Genomic DNA, 19,671 nt, shown 5'->3' on the forward strand with positions numbered 1-19,671 from the left:
TTCGTGTTTCTCCTCGAGGGAGTTTGTAAATCCCATTCATGAAATATAAATTCATGTGCTGTCGAAATGGCCAAATGCCCTCTAAAGCCGAAAGTCGCGCACCTGAATGGAATATATTTACTATAATGACTTTCTGCTTGTACTGTCACTGTACGAAGTAGTTTTTGACTGTTTGGGGTCCAATTTAATACACTTTACAATATGATTATGATGAGCATCATTTATGAAATATAAGCTAAATAAATTTTTGTAAATCCTTTACAGGCCAATATATAATCACTTTTTTATTTATTTAATTTAATTACATTTTATTCCATTTCAACCAAAGATTGATATTGATTGATTTGATATGGGTCTTATTGTAACTTTTGGACAAAAATCTGTTGATTTATAGCAGTCTATTAAGACTGAAACAAATAATTGGTCATTTATATAATAATAATAATAATAATTATTATTATTATTATATTGAATATGGATTAGCATTTTTCCCGTTATAGTGACCTTTGACTGAATTTAATTTAATTTAGTTTAATAAGTGAATAAGTTAAATAATTTGTTTTATTACCAATATTATTGTCTGATATATTGGTTTATTACTCATGTGTATAAATGAAAATATATATATGTCCAGTACATTTGATCAATTACAAGTCAAAAATTCAAACTAGGATTTTTTTTTTTTTTTTTTTTTTTTTTTTTTTTGGTGGAAAATTTTGCTTTAATAGTTTTTATTTGATAGTTTAGGGTTTATATTGAACTTCTTTTTGTTCTTTGTTGTGATTGTTATTTGAGAAAAGGCAGGTCTTTATTACATGAGATGATTACAAAGTCTTCTGGTAATTCTCTTCGTAAACTATTTTAATCAAACTCCTCTGATTAGCTGCAGCTAAGGGAAAGAGATCATAATTAGCTTTAAATTACCTTCCTCACTTCACAATGACAAAAAAAGAGCCATTGTTTGTCTTCTAATCATCAAAAAAGTCTTGTTTTTGACGACTAGGGAAATATACAAGTGTTCATAATGCTTCCTGAATGTGTGATTATATCAAACACAACTCTTTGCACTTTTATTATTTCTAAATGTGTTCTGTTATTTGTTTGTTTTGAACAGGAAAAGATTCATATCGAGCTCAGTCAGTCTTTCGAAAAAGACGAAACGTCCATCAAAAATGAGGACAGTGAGAAAATCTCAGAAAAGCCAGAGAAAACAGACCCACTGTCCAAGAAGACGCTCTCAAGAGGTGTGTGTGTGTGTGTGTGTGTGTGTTTGTTTTTTTGGCAGAGGAGGTGTTTTCTCACTGGCCAGATGGATGCAACAGAATGTGTGTGATGAATCTCTCTCCATCTCTCTCTCAGATCCCAGTCAGGACTACACCGACTCCACAGGAGTAAACCTCCACGAGTTTCTGGTCAACACGCTGAAGAACAACCCCCGGTGTGTGAAAGTCCCCCCGCTACTTCCTGCCGCTTCATTAAGCTCTTTCCAAAAATCAGACCTTTTGAAAATGTGCACTTAAATTAAACTAAATAGGGACATAAGCTTTTTTTTTTGACCATTTAATACTTAAAAAATGATATGTTGATAATATATGATGTTAATTAATAATTTTGATGTTTTTGTTTTTTGAAAGTATAAGAGGAATGCTGTTTTGCACAGGTCTTGCGTCTGTTCTCGGGTGTTAAAGTGGGGCTTGTAGGCAGAAATCTGAATATATTCTGGCTCTTATGAGCTGGTTGATGAGCTGTGATAAATGCTAATGAACGCTGTTCTTACAGAGACAGAATGATGCTGCTGAAACTCGAGCAAGAGATTCTGGACTTCATTAGTAACATTGAGTAAGTCGAGCCAGAAAAATGAAGAACAGTTGAAATTTACATTATTCCCTTTAATGTCTCATTTCTATATATATGTGTGTGTGAGAGTGTGTGTGTGTGTGTGTGTGTCTCTATATATATATATATATATATATATATATATATATATATATATGTGTGTATATGTATGTGTGTATATGTATGTGTATATATGTATGTGTGTATATATGTGTATATTTATGTATATATATATATGTGTGTGTGTGTATATATGTATATGTAAAAACATTATAACATAACATTCCTTATAACATTATTATTTTTCACATAATTAGATTTTTTTCATTTTCAGTTTTAAATTGATATAACAGCAGTCATGCTGATTATTAAAAATGACATATTTCCATATCTGTCCATTGAGATGTTCATTAAATATGGTTCGTAGAATGTATGTAGAGAATTATATGTAAAATATTAATTCATTTTATTTGAGCAATTTAATAATACAATTGTATTTATCAGTAAATCACTCTTTACACCCTGCTATTTTAGATATTGGATATTAATGTACATAAATATATATGTTTAATATTAGAAATATTTTATTTTCTAAATACATTTGTTATATTATCATCTTTAAATGAGTTTATGTACAGTAGGTAAATTTATATTTCTTAAACACACATCGGCATGTGACTTACACTTTTTATTGTATTTTTGTTGCTTCATGTACATCAGTTTTGGCTTGATATATTAGCCAGGCTGGTTATTTAAAATACAGAAATAAATACAGAATTTTATGTAAAATATGAAAATAATTTTAATGATTTAAAAAATATATTATGTCGGCGTTACGGTTCTCTTATCACACTGGTTTTAGATTTCAGCCATTGAGAAAAGTGAGCATATTAATGTAGGTAACTCTACTATTTATTTATTTATTTATTCTTGTCACAGAAGTCAGAAGAGGAAGTTCCCCCCGATGACATCATACCACAGGATGCTGCTTCACAGGGTGGCGGCGTATTTCGGGCTGGACCATAATGTCGATCAGACCGGGAAATCAGTCATTATCAACAAAACCAGCAACACTAGAATGTACGTCTGCATTTCAACTGACCCTGGTTGTCAAAACTACAAAAGATTCGAATGTAACACCGTTTGTATCACTTACAGACCAGATCAGAAGTTTTCTGAACACATAAAAGATGATAAAACAGATGATTTCCAAAAGCGGTACATCTTAAAGAGAGATAACTCCAGCCTGGACCAGGATGACGGCAGGGTGAGAAATATATGATAACATTCAAAATGTCATACTTCGTAATTCTGCTTGAAATAATCCTACCATCAACAAATAAATGTAAAGTATGTAATAATTGGCTCAATACAGCAGCCAGAAAGATGAAGTGTGTGTGTGTTTTAGCTGCGGATGCGTCTTAAGGATGACAGGAGGAGTAAATCGATAGAGGAGCGAGAGGAGGAGTACCAGCGCGCCAGAGACAGGATCTTCGCTCAAGACGTGCGTCTCCACATCTTAATATAAACCTCTTATTTTATTAATGACATTTGTTATTAGTGTTTGTTTTACTAGAATAAGTCATAAATAACACTAATAATGGATATGTAAAAAAAAAAATTATAATGTAGAAATTTCGTTCTTAAAAGAAACCATTACTTTGTTATAAATGTTCATGATTTATAGTAGTTAATTTAAGCATAATTAGTAAACTGCTTCATTCATTACACTTTTTAAAATTCTAATTTTGCATCGCAGTAGTTTAAATAAAGCTGGAAATGTTAGTCTTCTGTATCAAATAATATTCACAAAAAATTGTGAATAACATTTTATGTGAATGTGAATACATAATGCGTACATAATATATGTAATACATAACACAATACATTAATACATATAACTGTAATGTATTTATTAGAATAAACCACAACTTTGTTTTATAAATGCTTATGTTTACTAGTAGCTAATTAGAGCATGATAATAAATGGTTTACAATTTTTTTATGTAGTTTATATAAAGCTAAAAATATATTTACAAAAGTAGTTTACGTTTATTAAAAAAAGTTTTTGTTAAATATATAAATAAATTATAAAATTGAATAAATGTAACTAGAAAGTATATTATTAGAATAAACCACAAATTAGTTTTTTAAATGTTTATAATTTATAATAGTTATTTTGAGCATAATTAATCATTTTTGTTCAACAGATTTATTTTTATTTTTTTGCCATTTAGATAACGCTTGAAAATGTCATGTTTTGTTAAGTAACATTGTTATTCACAAAAGTAGCCTTTATTTACAATTACTTACAAGCAACCTTTATATTAATATAGTTTAATAAATGTAATATATGTAACTATAATTTTTATTTTCAGAATAAATGTTTATAATGTATAATAGTTCATTTAAGTTCAATTAATAATTATTAGATAGATTATTGTATTTTCGCTTTTTTTTTTTTTCTTTTGGTGTTTATTTTTTAAAATGTGTGTCTATTTTCATCTGCAGGGACAAGAACATTTCCCGTTTGATAAAAGGTAAAAAAATAAATAATTATCTGAAACTTCTTTGTTTTCTTGTTTGTCTGTTGTCTTGTTTGTATGTATCTTATAATCTAATTATAATGTTTACATTTCCTTTAGGATTCAAGAGGACGTGAGTTACATTAACACTCAGGAAAGACGACAGATATTCAGGTAGTTTTTTGTGTGTGCTTTAATTGCTTAATTATGTAGTATTTTAAGAGACTGTGGTTTAGCGCTTTTTACTAAACAGTGGCTCTGTTTTGTTTGTTTTCTTCAGATTGAGAGATGGGCATTCGGGAAACAGTCGTCAGAGTAGCTCCGAGAACGAGCTGAAGTATTCGGACCCTCGGCCCTGGAGCAGCACGGATTCAGACAGCTCCCACAGGAACCTGAAGCCCTCCATGACCAAAGCCAACAGCTTCAGCGGCATCAGCCTGCTGATCCGAGGAGACAGTACAGCCAGCAGCAAGAGCTCCGGGAAACTGTCCAAAACCAGTAAATAACTCGCCCTCCTTCACCTGGAGACTCCGTAGAGATGCACGATAGACAGATTTTGAGTGGCACCAACGATGGATGTCTTTTAGATTATAAATCGATCCTGTTTTCTGCGTCAACATGAAATCAAAATTTAGCCAGTTTACTTCCTTAATCGTTCTTAAAGTCATTGCAAAATCTTTCGCAAAATGAAAAATTGTTCCTGCCTCTGAAACGAATTTCTGTTTCTGCTGACATCATCACGGCCCTATGTTTAAGCCCCGCCCATTCAATGTTCTGTAATAAAAAAAAAAAACTCACAATTCTTAGAAATTAAGTCCGAATTGCAAGATATAAACTTAAAATTGTGAAAAAAAAATTTTTAGCACAAAAACAAATTTATATCTCGCAATTCTGACTGCTTTTCTCAGAACTGTGAGATAAACTCACAACGAGTTATACATTTTCAGGGTGAAAAAAACTGGTCTCGGCGAGTTTATATCTCAGTTCTGATTTAACTCGTATAAAACGTCAGAATTGTGAGATGTAAACTCGTTATTCTGAGAAATAAAGTCAGAATTGCGAGTTTGCATAAAAATTTGGAGGAAAAAAAGAATTGTGAGATAAAAAGTCGCAATTTCCTTTTTTAGTTTTTTCTTAAGTGGTGAAAAACTTTAAGCCCCTCCCCTTCAACTTCCTTGTCATATTGAAACCCTATTCACCATCAAGTTTTAAAACTTGATGAATAAAATTAACTCTCTAAAGTAATGTTTTTTTCTGCTGATTATTGTTTCACTTAGAATGTTACGTTATGGAATCAAATAGTTCGCAAATATTAGTTTTGCGTTGATTTAAAAATGAATGGCTCTAGAGCTTCAGTTTTTACGTTTATTTATAGTCATTTTCAGCCTAAACAGATGGTTTGAATTTTAAATAAATGATTTTAATATTCGTCCATACCTGATATATTGTGCATCCCTACATGTCTGTGGTTTTTAATGTTTTTAAAGCTTAAATAATTTTTACAGACTGCAGTTCATGTTGGAATTACTGCCATTGTTTATAGAGCAAACATTTTCCAACTTTCAAATTCGACAATGATGTAAACTGTATTTACTGTTTGCGGGTACTTCCAACATGAGCCCTAAATCCAAAAATACAGCTACTTTATAAGTAATTAAGACATTTTTTTAGATCTTCTCTAGTTTGTCTGAAGTGTCCAGATACCACCAAGTGTGTTTTGACTTTCACCATCCCAGTCCTGCTTTGCTATGCTCATCATTTTGTTCTTTTGAAGTCCTTTTTTATTATTATTTTCATCATTTCTTTTTCTTGCTTTAAGCAGCTGTGCATTAAGAATGTGCATGTGTGTGGCAGGAAGCATCTCTTTGCCCTCTTTTCACCCGTTTCATGTCCATCGAGGAACAGCTAGGAGAACACATTGATATTCAGAGATGTCTGCTCTCTGGCTTCATTGGTTATTTATACTCTGGCATTTAGAAGCTCAAGGAGTCGACGGCAATATATATTTATCATTTTTAATATTTAATGATGCTCCTCTTCCGTTAGGCAACCGCTGGATCGTTCTCCTGCCCAGTTAGATTTGAACAGCCCTCCAAATGATTGCAAATGGTGTTATGTTGATATCCAGTGGTTTCATCAGTTTTTGTTTTTTTTTAGTTGGGGTTGCTTCAAGATATAAACTGATAAGAAATAATGTATTGGTTTTTTTTATTAGTTTATTTTATTATTTATTTATTTGTATTTCATATGTATTGATCAATTTTATAAAACACTATTATTAACATTATTAATGAAATCAATACATTTAAATAATAAAAATATTTAATAAAGGTAAAGTAATATAACTAATTACTAATAAAAAATAAAATAAATTAATAAATAAGTAATTAAATAACCCTGCCATGTTATATTATCCAGTGATTTTATTAGGATTTTTTTTTTTTTTGGTTGCTTCAAAATATTAACATCAGATAAGAAATTGTGAATTTACTTTATTATTTATTTTAAATTTTAAATAGTAACATATTTAGTTCTTCTTTTTTATTATTATTATTAACAAAAAAAATGTAATTTGTAATTTATTACTATTTACAATATTTTTTTTTATTTTTTATTCTTAATAAAAATTACTTTATTTGGTTAGGGATATCAATATTTTGTTAAATTCTGTCTTGAATTGTATTATTTTAAATAAATATGAGGGTTTTTTTTTTAGAAATGCTTTTCAGTCCGATCAGTCCGTAGTTTTCAGTGATATTCTAAATTAAAAATTGTAATTAAATTAAACTAAATTTATGCATTTTAGTAGACGCTTTTATCCAAAGCGACTTATAAGTGCATTCAGGCTATACATTTTTATATATCATGTGTTCCCGGGGAATCGAACCCCAACCTTGCGCTTGATAATGCTATACCAATTGAGCTACAGGAACACATTAATTAATAAATATTAATTAATAAATTAATCCATAAAAATAAATAAGATAAAGAATAATAGCATACAAATTAATAAATAATAAATAATAAATAAATAAAATACAAATTACTTAATAAAAAAACAAATAGGTTTAAAAAAATGTATTTAATGAAAAGTAATAAAGATTTTATCAAATTAATAATAAAACTCTTTAATAATTTACTCTGATCATTGAAAAGAATATCTAGAAGTACCATCATCAGCATTTTGGGCTGAAGTTATTTGATCCACCTTGCATGGTTCCTTTTCCTTCCTTATGACATCATTTCCTGTCATTTAGTTTTTGCCCCGCCCATCACCTCCTCTTCTTTCATCCTCCGTACCTTGTATATGATAGTAAAAGCTCTTTCGTTCTTCGCTTTCCTTCAGGTTCAGACTCTTCTAGTAGCGTAGGTTCCTCTTCCGGGTCACTCCCTCGACCGGCTCAGCTGCCGCTCCCCACCCCCGTTCTGTCCCAGCCTGGTCGGGGCTTTACTGCGGCCCCTCTACCGGCCCCGGCGTCTCAGAGTGCGACTACTAACACTAACATTAACACTAACGCTAGCTTCTACATCGTTCCTCTGGACAGCAGCGCCATCCCGCCGGGCAGCGTGCTGCTCAATCCACAGACAGGTTGGTACCATCTGACCGACTCTTACCACAAAGGATGGTGTCAAATTTTTTTTTTTTTTTTGGAGAAACTAACTTTTCGTACTAATTTATTGTTGCGCAAATGACATCGAGGTCAATGTGGATTCAGTTTTTTGACTGTTTGGTTGGTTTTTGTCTTCTACAGGTCAGCCTTTTGTTAACCCCGATGGCAGTCCAGTGATCTACAACCCCACTATGACATCACAGCAGGGGCGGGGCCAGCAGGCCATGACTCTACACCCTCCCCCACCGCCCCCTCCTCCGCCTCTGCCTCCTCCCCCTCAACATCAGCCAGCCAATCACCTTCTAGCACAGGTCAGGAAATACTCATGTTTTGTCAAAAATGTTTTGTTTTTCTTATTATTTTGGAGTTTTTGTATTTTGTAATTATTTTAATTATTTTAGTTTACTTTTTTATTATTAATTTTTACAAGATGTTTTAACTTACACTCTTTTTATTTCTTTAAAATGTTTACATTTAAATAATCTAGTTTGATTTTTAGTGCAATTTAATTTTAAATTGATTTGAATTAATGTGTTTTCAAGTATTTATATTAAATAAACACAAAATAATAAAAATTAATATTTTTGTCAAATTTATCCTTTTTTTATATTTTTATATTTAAATGTCTTTAGTTTACTTTTTTCAGTTTTATATTGAATTTAATTGAATTATATTCATTAGTTTATTCGTTGTTCCTAATTTAGCTGAATGTCTTATTATTTGTAGTAATGTTTTTATCTAATTTTATTTTATTTTTCCATTTTTATATTAAATAATTATTTTAATTTATTTTATATATCTGTATCTGTTTATATCTATAATTTTTTTATTAAATTTTACTTTTAAAGAATTAGTTTATTTTATTTAGTTTAATTTTTCTTATTTTTAATTAAGTTGAATTTATCCGATTTCAATAAAACAATACATTTACGTTAATTTACTATTTAGTTTACCTTTTCTTTTATGATACTTCATATTTAATTTTTATAATTTAATAATCTTTGAATATCTCCATTCAAAGTAATATTTAAATTATTAGTTATCATATTGGTTATTGACTATAACAACATACCTGATGACTGTCAGTATTTATGCTTATAAAGTAGAATAAGACAGAATAAATGTGATTGGTTATTCTCATTTGTCCTTTGCCGTTTATACTGTACACATTTAAAGTGTTGGTCATCATATTGGTCGTCTGTCATAACACACACATCTGATCTGTTGCTGTGGTAGTAATACATCAGTGATTTCGAAGTCTTGTTTAGTGTTTCCCGCTGTGTGTTTAGTTGTCTTCAGTGGTTGATGTGTGTGTGTCTCTTCTCTCTCTCTTCTGCAGTCGTCTGCTCAGCCTGTGCAGTATGCTACGGTCTCTTGTCCTCCTCTTCTGCCTCCTGCTTTCACTCAACAGTACACTGTGGTACTTCTCTCCTCCTTTACTATCACTCCATCATAACGCCTGTCCTTCTCTAAACGTCTCTTCTCTCTTTCTCCCTCCATTCATTAAAGAGGCCATGGCACGGAAAACATGGAGAGAATTTTTCTCCTTCTTTTGAAAGAAGTTCAGTCTACGATAGATACATATTGTAATATTCACAACTTCCCTTAGCATCTATCCCACGCTTAAAATTTGAACATAAATAATTTCAATAACAATTTTATTATAATGGCATAAGTTTATTTATAATTTAATTCATTGTTACATATTATGTTCTTTGTCTTTTCAGTTAACTCCAACATTGTGATACAAACATTCCATTATATTCACGATTCTTAAACATTTATTAATTCATTTTTAGAATGTACTTGTTCTTTAAAAAAAAGTTCAGTATACGATACACACATTGCATACCATAATATTCACAACTTTTAAAATGTATTTATATTTTTGTTTTCATAATTTTGAAATATTCACAACTATTAAACTTAAAAAAAAAATGTATTCCTGTTTCTTATAGAATTCTATTATAATATTTGTTTAGTTTATACATTTTGGTAGATATTGTTCTTTTCAAATATATATTTTTTTTCTCTCTCTCTCATATATATACATGCACTATCCAAAATGATTGATTAATTGTCTTTATATTTTGTTAATATATATAGGTTTTTAATAGACTCAGTATATGATACAAATAGATATTTTTACACAAGTGTTCAATATGGCCTCTTTAGTATTTAGTTTTTATTTTCGTCCTCTATTATATTCTCATTTTCCCAGTCTTTTTTTTTTTGCCTTTCCCCTTATTCTTCTCTTTAGTCATAAAAAAATAATAATTTTCCATATTCTGTTGCCATCCAGTTTATGATCTCAGTGTGTCGCCGGAGTGTGTCCGTTTTATTGATTCATCTCTCCAAAGTTTCCAAAACGAGCCCCATGAGATTCTGTGGTATCCGGTGGAGGGGCTCATAACTGAATTGGGTCACTTCTGTCATATTTCTTACTGTGTGACCCGTTTCTACCAAATATAAGCCCCTCATTAACACATTCAGAGCACATCAATAATGAATGGCAGCAGATGTTGTCAGTTTTTTAATAAAACGTGTGGCGTTTGTGGCGCCGGGCAGGGGCTCTGGTCCTGCTGACTTTGATCTCAAAGTGACGCCCTGGTTTAGTTTTCTGAAAGCGCGTGATCCACTTCCACTTCCGAAATATCTCCTTTTGTTGCTTAATCAGATGAAGATGGACTCTTGGGCTTCAAATGAGAGAGATTGATTGGTTGAAATAATGACCCAATTCTACTTTAAGCTTAGTTTCTAATTATTTGAGATATATATATATATATATATATATATGAACTAAAAGTAAATAATTTTTAGTGTTACAGTTGTATTAAAAAATAAGTTAGTAAATAATTTACATATGTGCATAAGTCAGAGATTTCCTACATAGCTGAGATAGTTTTGCTCAAACTTTTTTTTCAATGAAATTTAATAAATGAACATTAAATAAATCATATAAATATATATGGAATTTGTTTAACTTTAATTTATTAAATGGATATATATATATATATATATGTGTGTGTGTGTGTGTGTGTGTAGAGAGAGCAAGAGAGAGAGATTTTAAAATAAATATATACACAAATGTTAAATGTATTAAAAACACATTTACAATAAAATCATAAAATATTTTTCTGACAATTTGAACAAATTAATATTGATTATAAAATGAAAGCCTCATTTTATATAATTTTTCAAACTGTAGCTTTTTTTACAATTATATATATATATATATATATTTTTATCTTTAGTAGTTAGCTTGGTCCTCATTCGTTGAAACTAACCTGATCTGTTGTCTTGTGTATTTGTGTGTTTAAACAGCAGCAGGACGGTTTAAGTGCCCAGTTCAGTCAGATGAACCTCGTCCGGCAGCCTTCGGGTGACGCCCTGGACCCCCACACGGGCCTCTACCCACAATCCCTGGTGCTCCAGAACCCTCCTCCCGGCGGCTACATGCTTCCATCGGCGGGACAGCCCATGAGCAGCCACACCTACCCCCATCATCCCCCAGCCGTCAACCAAGCGCTCCTCCAGCCGCACGGATACATCCAGCAGCCCATGCAGCAGGTACAGACACACACACACGTGTACGTCACCCGCGTCATGTGACCGAGGGTTCAGGATAACACGGTTGTGTGTGTGTTTCTGCAGGTGTCGGCGTGTTACTGCGCTCCGGGACAGTATTCACACTCCAGCCAACACTACAGAGCGGTGACGCCGGTACACTACAGCGCCCCCCAGAGTCAGACACTGCCGCCGCAGCACACAGGTACAAACACACACACACTTCCTGTCTGAGTGGACACTTCCTGCAGGGTTTGTGACTGGAGCGCTGGGAGACGGGGCCGTGTCACTGTATGAGATTCGTAGTCTTTCTCACAGTGAACCGGTCTCTTTTCCCAGCCCTCACTCCTCAACTCTCACCTCTGACCCCTGACCCCTGACCTCCACTGTTCTGCTGGCAGGCTTTAATTACTGGACATTGTGAAAGCATTCATTAAGCACGGTTCACATCAGTCGGGTTGAGCCAGAGAAGAAAAACAAAGCAAATCAAGCAATTATTCATTGCCAAAAGGCTATATTCATGATTAACAAAACAAACAGATAAATATTCATGGCCACATCACTAAACACTATATCCATGACTAACAGTAATTAAAAAAAAAACAACAATACGTATTAATTATTTTGTTACCAAAGGCTATGTTTGTGACAAGCAGTTAATATATACAAGCAAACAAAAAATAAATATTCATTGTCACATTGCCAAAGGCTATATTCATGATTAACAATTATATATATAAATGCTGAACAAATAAATATTAATAATATTATTATATAATATTCTTGACAACAGCTAACAGAAATTGCTATTTCACCAAAGGCTGTTTTTGTGACACACAAACAATACATTCAGTAAAATAAATATAAATAAATATTCATTGCCATATCAGCAATGGCTGCATTCATAAACAAAAACTATGTCAATAAATAAATAAATATTTACTGCCATATTAGCAATGGCTATATTCATAACAAACAAACAATAAATAAATGTGTGAGTGTTTTTTATTATACATACCGTTATTAATCTGCACGAACTGAAAGTAAATTAATAGAGAGAGGCTGTGTGTGTGTGTGTATGTGTGTGTCAAGAGGAAAAAAATCAGACCTGGTTTAAAGTGACATTGAATGTCCCCATTACACTGGCACTTGAGTGTGTGTGTGTGTGTGTGTGTGTGTGGTCTAAATCGACAGGCTTTTATTCTCTTCACTTTGGCCTTGCAAGGGCAGGTAAAAATAGCTGTGTACTCTCTCTCTCTCACACACACACACACACACACACACACACACACACACACACACACACACACACACACACACACACACACACACACTGGAGAGAAGAAGCCGCCCACTCATCTGTCCTGGATCTGATGAGAGCAGAAGTCGAGGGGAAGATCAGTGGCGTTTCAGTGATCTGCTCCTGTAGAGATCACAGTCCACACGAAATCCCTGCTAGCCTTCGTGACCAAAATAATTCATATTATAGATAAAAAAAATACAGTTATACATATATTTAGTAATATTTAATAACATTATTATTAACATTATTATATATATTAAATACTATATGTGTGTGTGTGTGTATATATATATATATATATATATATATATATATATATATATATATATATATATGAAATATTTATTTATTTTATTTAGCAATTCTTACTATGTAGTATATTTAATTTTTTTTATTAAATATTATAACAGTAAATAAATAATGTCATTCTATTTAAAATAAATATATAAATAAAATAAGAATTATAAATACAATTATTTTATAGATTATAGAATTAGACACATTATTATTATTATTATTATTATTATTATTATTACTGTACCGATCATTATAAACCACTGTATTATATAGTATACATTTTGTTTATATATGTATTCGGTGTAATATTTGGTATTCATTTATTACATGTAATATTTAGATAAATAAAATAAGAATTATAAATACAATTATTTTATAGATTATAGAATTAGACACATTATTATTATTATTATTATTATTATTATTATTATTATTATTATTATTATTATTATTATTATTACTGTACCGATCATTATAAACCACTGTATTATATAGTAAACATTTTGTTTATATATTTATTCGGTGTAATATTTGGTATTCATTTATTACATGTAATATTTAGTAAACATTATTAAATACTAAGAAAATATATTATACTTTTGTATGATTATTATGTATAAACCCATATTGCCGTATAGAATTTATTTGTAAATGTGTTGCATATTAAACATTTTATTAAATGGTAATTGCATTTAGTATTTTATAAATATGTATTAAATCATTAAATGCATTCGGTATTATGAGATTTATTATTCATTTATTAAATTTAATATTTAGTAAACATTATTAAATACTAATACATTATAATACTAAGAAATTATGAAAAATGTATACCAATTAATATATTTGTATGTATAACCATAACCCATAAATGAATTGCATATTTATTAAATGTTCATTGCATTTAATATTTAATACATATTAAATAATTAAATGTTAAGTACTACAATAATACAATATTCAATCATTATTATTCGAGCCGGTCATTAAAAACATATTTATTAAATATTAATAATTTATGCATTAAAAATGGCAGTAATATTATATATACTTTTAGTATTACAAATATTATTATTATTTTTAAACCGGTCATCATAAACCTTGAATTATAACATTGATCCAGTCAGCGTCACTGATTTTTTTTTTTTTGAAAATGCATGTAAATAACAGATTATTCTTATCATGGCCGCAATATCGTAGGCGTTACAAACTTGTGTGTCTAATTTTCTCGCTGCTTGATGCGCCACAATCGTTAGCCAGCTACTCTTTTTCTTCTGAAGCACTCTGCCATTTCCTCGCAAACTGTGAACGGTCTCAGACTCCACGCACACAAACGTCCATCTGTTCCCGCTCACATTCACACGGTCTTAAACCTCATTTCACATATTTCAGTCTTTTCGTAATTAAACTGCGGTTTTAAAAGTTGTTTACAGCTTTAATGTTGCGTAACACTCTGTTTTTGCCCGTTGTCTGTAATGTTTTGCTTCCAGATGTTGTTTGTTGGTCGTTGGCTGTTGTTTCTGCTAACACGTTGCCGTCTTGATGTGTTTTCAGGTTTCCAGACGGTCATGCCCTCTCATCCGCCCAGCTACCAGGGCATGATGGGAGTCCAGCAGACTCAGAACCAATCGCTGGTCGGCTCTCAGGCCAATCAGATTCAGAGCGTGATGGTGCAGTATCCCACAATGCCTCCGTATCAGGTATCAGAGTGCAGCGCTTCACGTGTCTCTTGGTGTTTTCCGGTTCTTCTGTGATTGTTATGCGGTGATGTGACGTGTGTGTGTTTGTCAGGTGTCTGTGCAGCAGGGCTCTCAGAGCGTTCCTCAGGCAGCCTATCAGCAACAGATCGTGCTGCAGGGACAGACCAATCAGACAACAGCGCCCTCCACCAGCATGCAGGTGTATTACAGCATGATGCCGCCAGGGCAACACTCTAGCATCAGGTAATGCATGCGTCCAGCTGTCAACCAATCAGATTAAAGCAACGCTGAATGTGATTGGCTCTGTACTGTGTGTCATGTGAACTTCCTGTGTGTGTGCGCAGCTCCACCGTTGGTTTCCTCCCTCCGCCGGGTTCAGAGCAGATGCAGTTTCCCCGAGCACCCTCCCCCTGTGGCTCTCAGCCAATCACAGGCCAGCAGTGCACAGGTATATGGTGACCAATCACAAAACAACTACAAAAAGTAATAAGCATGAGTGCATTTTTTTTTCAACGCCTTATTACCCAGAATTTTTTCAAAACAAAAGTAATTATATAAATATATAGATAAAATTGTATATATATTTATTTTATATGAGAGAGAGAGATAATATTCTAAATAAAATGTTTAAATTGAATAATTACTGTTCTATTTTATATATATTGTTTGCGGTTTTATATTATTTAATTATTTATATTCATTTATCCTTTTTAAAGTAATGTTTAATGTATATACACACACGTTTTATTTTATTTTATTTTTTGCCTACAATTTTTTTGCAGATGTCACACTTGACTGTCAAATGCAAAAAATAAAAATAAAACACATCACTATATAACTCACATTTATAACTTATATTAATAAATAAAATAAATGATAACTCATATTAAAAAAATACATGTATGATATTAAAAAAGAATTTAAAAAATCCCTCAATAGAAAATTAAGATATGCATTTAAAATGAATGACTAAATATGAACTATTGAAAAATTGTAGTAATTTAATCATTAAATACGCAATAGTAATTTTTTCTATAATTTGTATTTTCTTGATCATTTCTTGGTTATCTATGTAAACTTGTTTTAATGGTGTAAACTGAAACTCACTCTAAAGGTTAATGAATATAGCTCTGCTTCATTTACTAAAGGCAGGTATTTTTTAATTAGATACTAAGTCTATCTCTCGGTTAATAAGTTGAGCGCACATAACGAGCTTTGAAAAGTTTATTTCTCATTTTCTAAATGTTTTACTTGGCCGTTTAATTAAATGTTGTTTACAATTCTGGTTTCTGCTCGTTCCTTACGGCGTTTGTGAAGAGTTCATCACAGGTTTGAGAAGCAGTGAGAACAATCGGTGTTTATTTGAATAAACCTCAGTGTTAATGAACGCTCAGCTGTGTGTGTGTGTGTGTGTGTGTGAGTGTGGTGATTATGCTGCTGAAGAAGAGGGTGTTTTTAATGAGGAAGAGGCGAGACCCACACACTCTTTGACCTTACACTGTTTAATAAAGCACTTTAATTGGTCTGTGTGTGCATTGTGTGTAGCAGTTCCTCATTTTTTGTCTGTTATTGAATAATTCAGTAGCCAGCGTTGTATTTCTAACACTAGAGATGATGTGTGTCTGCACTAGTGACAGTTCTCAACTCTAAAGGTTAATAAGAATAATAATGCGCTGTGTGTGTGTGTGTGTGCATGAGATATAATAATATTAAGAATAAGAGAACAATTGAATGTCTGTTTGACTAATGATTACATTTAGTGTTAGAGAAATGTATTCATATACAAATTTATATTTATTATATAGTATAGTATACTGTTTTGTGATGCAATTAATATTTTAATAATATATTTTACACATAATATACACTGTGTGTACATATGTGCATGTTTGTAAATTATTTTTAAATATTTTTCATTTATCTGCAAATTTGGATGAAAATCATTAGTTTTCAATTATATTAAAATATGAATATTACATAGTTTAGTTTTTAATGGTAAAGCCATTTCTATTTTATTTACTTTATTAAAATCTGTTGTTTCTTACTATGTATTATCAAATAATTTAATATTATTAATACAAATAATACATTAATAAAAGTAACATTACATTTATGATATTTCATAACCGTTCGGAATTAAATATTTAAAAAATAGTATTAAATGTGTGTATATGTAGTTAAAAATGTAGTTAATACATTTTTTTTTTTTGATATAATGCATTTTGCTGCATAACCATTTATAATTTAAAATAACAAGTAATATTCTTTTAATTTTATGTATTTATGCATGTGTTATTTTTATGTAAAGGTTTTTATTTTACACATAATTTTAACTTGTAATTTAGTAATTATTATTTTTATGCATCTTACATCTCATATTTTTGTAATACACTATATATTTTAATTCACATTTATTTGAATGTACTGAAATCTGTAGTATGCGTTGTGATTTTCAGCTGTTCCTCCGCCTCCCCCTGCTGGTGGCGTAATGATGATGCAGTTGAGTGTTCCTCCCAGCCAGCAGCCAAGAGCCCCGTCCCCACTGCACTGGAAACACAACCGCTACTACAAAACCAGCGGCGACCTGCTGCCGCAGGACACCACACAGGTACAGTCACCTGCGTCACGCCCCATGTGACCTCATTCTCACATGACACAACATCCGTAACCTTTCTCTCTCGCTTTCTAGAATAATCCACAGCAGCTGCTAAGCCCCTCCCCCTCTCTGGCTCAATCTCAATCGCCAGCTTCCACCCATCAGGCCCATATGAAGGGGCCTCGTCCAGGCCACGCCCCTTTTCCCATCATGCCTCAGTTGTCCCGCGCATACGCTCCAGGCCAAGGTGGGTCGATCAGAGTGCATCCACATTTTTATTTTAATTTATTTTTTGGTACATTTTGGTATTTTTGTTCTGTATATTTATTCTTTTATATTTAAGGTACTTTTTATATTTTGTTAGATTTTGCATATTTTTGGTATATCATGTAAATCCTGCAATTTTTTTTTTTTTTTTTTTTCTAAATACATTTGGTATAATTTTGGTATAACTTGTAGGTTTTTTGGGATATATTTGGGTTTTTTTTTTATATAAAAATGTGTATATATTTAGTTTATTTGGATCATTTCCAGTATATTTTTGTATTTTAAGAAAAAAATTGTATATCCTGGTTTTATATTTATTTCTATATTTGATATGTTTTTTAATATATATGTTTGGGTATATGTTGTATATTTTTGGTATAGTTTAGATAACACTGGTGTTGGTGTTTCCACAGGTGATGGCAGGTATCCTCCTCTGATTGGGCAGCCCCTTCAGTATAACCCCCCCATCAGACCCCCACTAATGCACGGCTCTCATGTGGTCAACCACCACCATCATCATCATCTTCATCACCACCAGGTTGAACACACACACACACACAGTTTTCACACTCACGATCAGGTGATCTAACGACATTCATGCACATCTAGCATCATCTTCATCTCCATTGTCACGTTAAACACGGGACTTTCTCGTTCTTCATGCACATTGGCTTACGTTCAGCTCTGTTGTCGTGTCTCAGGGTCCTGTGGCTGTCCGGCACGGCATGCGCAGTCGAAGACCCGCAAAGAAATCACTGTCTACTGACATGAGTGCAGGAGAAATGGGTATGAAAATCTGAACTATGAGCATACAGTTAGATAAATACAGAGTCCTTGATGCCTAAAAGATCAAGTTTACAGCTCATTAAAAAATATAAACTTTGAGGACATTCCTAAAATGATTTTTATCAGGAACATAAACACACTGGGTGTGTGATATTGAATATTTAAAACATATCCCCAAAAATTGTGGGATTTTTGCCTTGTAATATAAAGTTCAGTATCAGAGTGTCATGAAAGATGTTTTAAAGGTTACATATCATGAAACTCTGACTTTTTCAGGTTTTAAGTGCTATAATCAGGTCCCCGGTGAATCTACCAACCCAGAAAAAGGTTAAAAGGTTAACACGGTCATTTTGTTTTGGTAAGCTTAGCGTCTGAGAAAACGAGCGCGTCTGATTGCGCTACTCTAGTGACGTGGCAAAAGGATCTCATAATAATATTACCAACCCTCAATCTCTTAAGTTTTATACCTAGGGTGCTTCAATATCATTTTGCAAGTGACAACGGTGTACCAGCTCTAATGCCATGGTGAAAGCTTGAGCAAAACATGCTAACGGTTTTGTCTTTGTCTGCACAGACGAGAATAGTGCTGCTGCCACACAGATCTAAAATGAACATGTGATTCATTTCCCAGCTGTTTACCTTCACAGACATAACCGACTGTTTTTGTAACTCGTATGTGTTTTTTACATAAACTTGTGTGTGAAAGAACTTAGTTTAGTACTCTAATGCTGCTCAACAGCCGCTTTCTGTCCATGTGCTTCAGATGTGAAGCACATGTGCACCCAGAAAACCATTTATCAGAAGTTTAAATTAATATGGTTTAAAACGCATGATAAACGTGATAATCAGATAATCAGAACAAAAAAACTGATGTTTTTTAGCAGGTACAAGCTGTTATGAGGCAGCTCTGCTCTGGAAATGTGGGCTGGGAGCAGCAGCTCATTTGCATTTAAAGAGACAGGCCCAAAAATAGCGTGTGTCTGCCTCCACTCAAAATAGGCATTTTCACAGTGATATGATAAATGATCTGTGGGGTATTTCCAGCTGAAACTTCACAGACACATTCTGGGGACACCAGAGACGTGTATTACATGATGCAAAAAGGGGCATAATATGTCTCCTTTAAGAGCATCTTTTAAGCATGTAAACATGTATGTGCTGTGTATTGTTAAATAGCCTTTATA

The 19,671-nt window shown here is 32.2% G+C and overlaps 1 protein-coding gene across 10 annotated transcripts in view; it reads left to right on the forward strand.

Moving 5' to 3' along the window:
* LOC127987906 (R3H domain-containing protein 1) overlaps positions 1 to 19,671 on the forward strand; it is a 43,838-nt gene that overhangs the window by 21,684 nt on the left and 2,483 nt on the right. For 4 of the 10 annotated variants that reach the window (XM_052590350.1, XM_052590349.1, XM_052590354.1 and 1 more), the window contains 21 exons: positions 1,115 to 1,244; positions 1,360 to 1,438; positions 1,780 to 1,839; positions 2,776 to 2,916; positions 2,995 to 3,103; positions 3,245 to 3,340; positions 4,347 to 4,375; positions 4,481 to 4,534; positions 4,641 to 4,858; positions 7,707 to 7,949; positions 8,113 to 8,282; positions 9,311 to 9,391; positions 11,296 to 11,541; positions 11,626 to 11,743; positions 14,693 to 14,838; positions 14,930 to 15,081; positions 15,183 to 15,286; positions 17,295 to 17,446; positions 17,528 to 17,681; positions 18,115 to 18,239; positions 18,403 to 18,487. In XM_052590350.1, the coding sequence (XP_052446310.1) occupies positions 1,115 to 1,244; positions 1,360 to 1,438; positions 1,780 to 1,839; positions 2,776 to 2,916; positions 2,995 to 3,103; positions 3,245 to 3,340; positions 4,347 to 4,375; positions 4,481 to 4,534; positions 4,641 to 4,858; positions 7,707 to 7,949; positions 8,113 to 8,282; positions 9,311 to 9,391; positions 11,296 to 11,541; positions 11,626 to 11,743; positions 14,693 to 14,838; positions 14,930 to 15,081; positions 15,183 to 15,286; positions 17,295 to 17,446; positions 17,528 to 17,681; positions 18,115 to 18,239; positions 18,403 to 18,487 (2,692 nt within the window). The remainder of the gene's footprint in view (positions 1 to 1,114; positions 1,245 to 1,359; positions 1,439 to 1,779; positions 1,840 to 2,775; positions 2,917 to 2,994; positions 3,104 to 3,244; positions 3,341 to 4,346; positions 4,376 to 4,480; positions 4,535 to 4,640; positions 4,859 to 7,706; positions 7,950 to 8,112; positions 8,283 to 9,310; positions 9,392 to 11,295; positions 11,542 to 11,625; positions 11,744 to 14,692; positions 14,839 to 14,929; positions 15,082 to 15,182; positions 15,287 to 17,294; positions 17,447 to 17,527; positions 17,682 to 18,114; positions 18,240 to 18,402; positions 18,488 to 19,671) is intronic. The other 6 variants (XM_052590357.1, XM_052590352.1, XM_052590353.1 and 3 more) reach the window with 6 other exon arrangements.

Source organism: Carassius gibelio, chromosome B22 (assembly GCF_023724105.1).
Source record: "Carassius gibelio isolate Cgi1373 ecotype wild population from Czech Republic chromosome B22, carGib1.2-hapl.c, whole genome shotgun sequence".
NCBI classification, from domain to species: Eukaryota; Metazoa; Chordata; class Actinopteri; order Cypriniformes; family Cyprinidae; genus Carassius; species Carassius gibelio.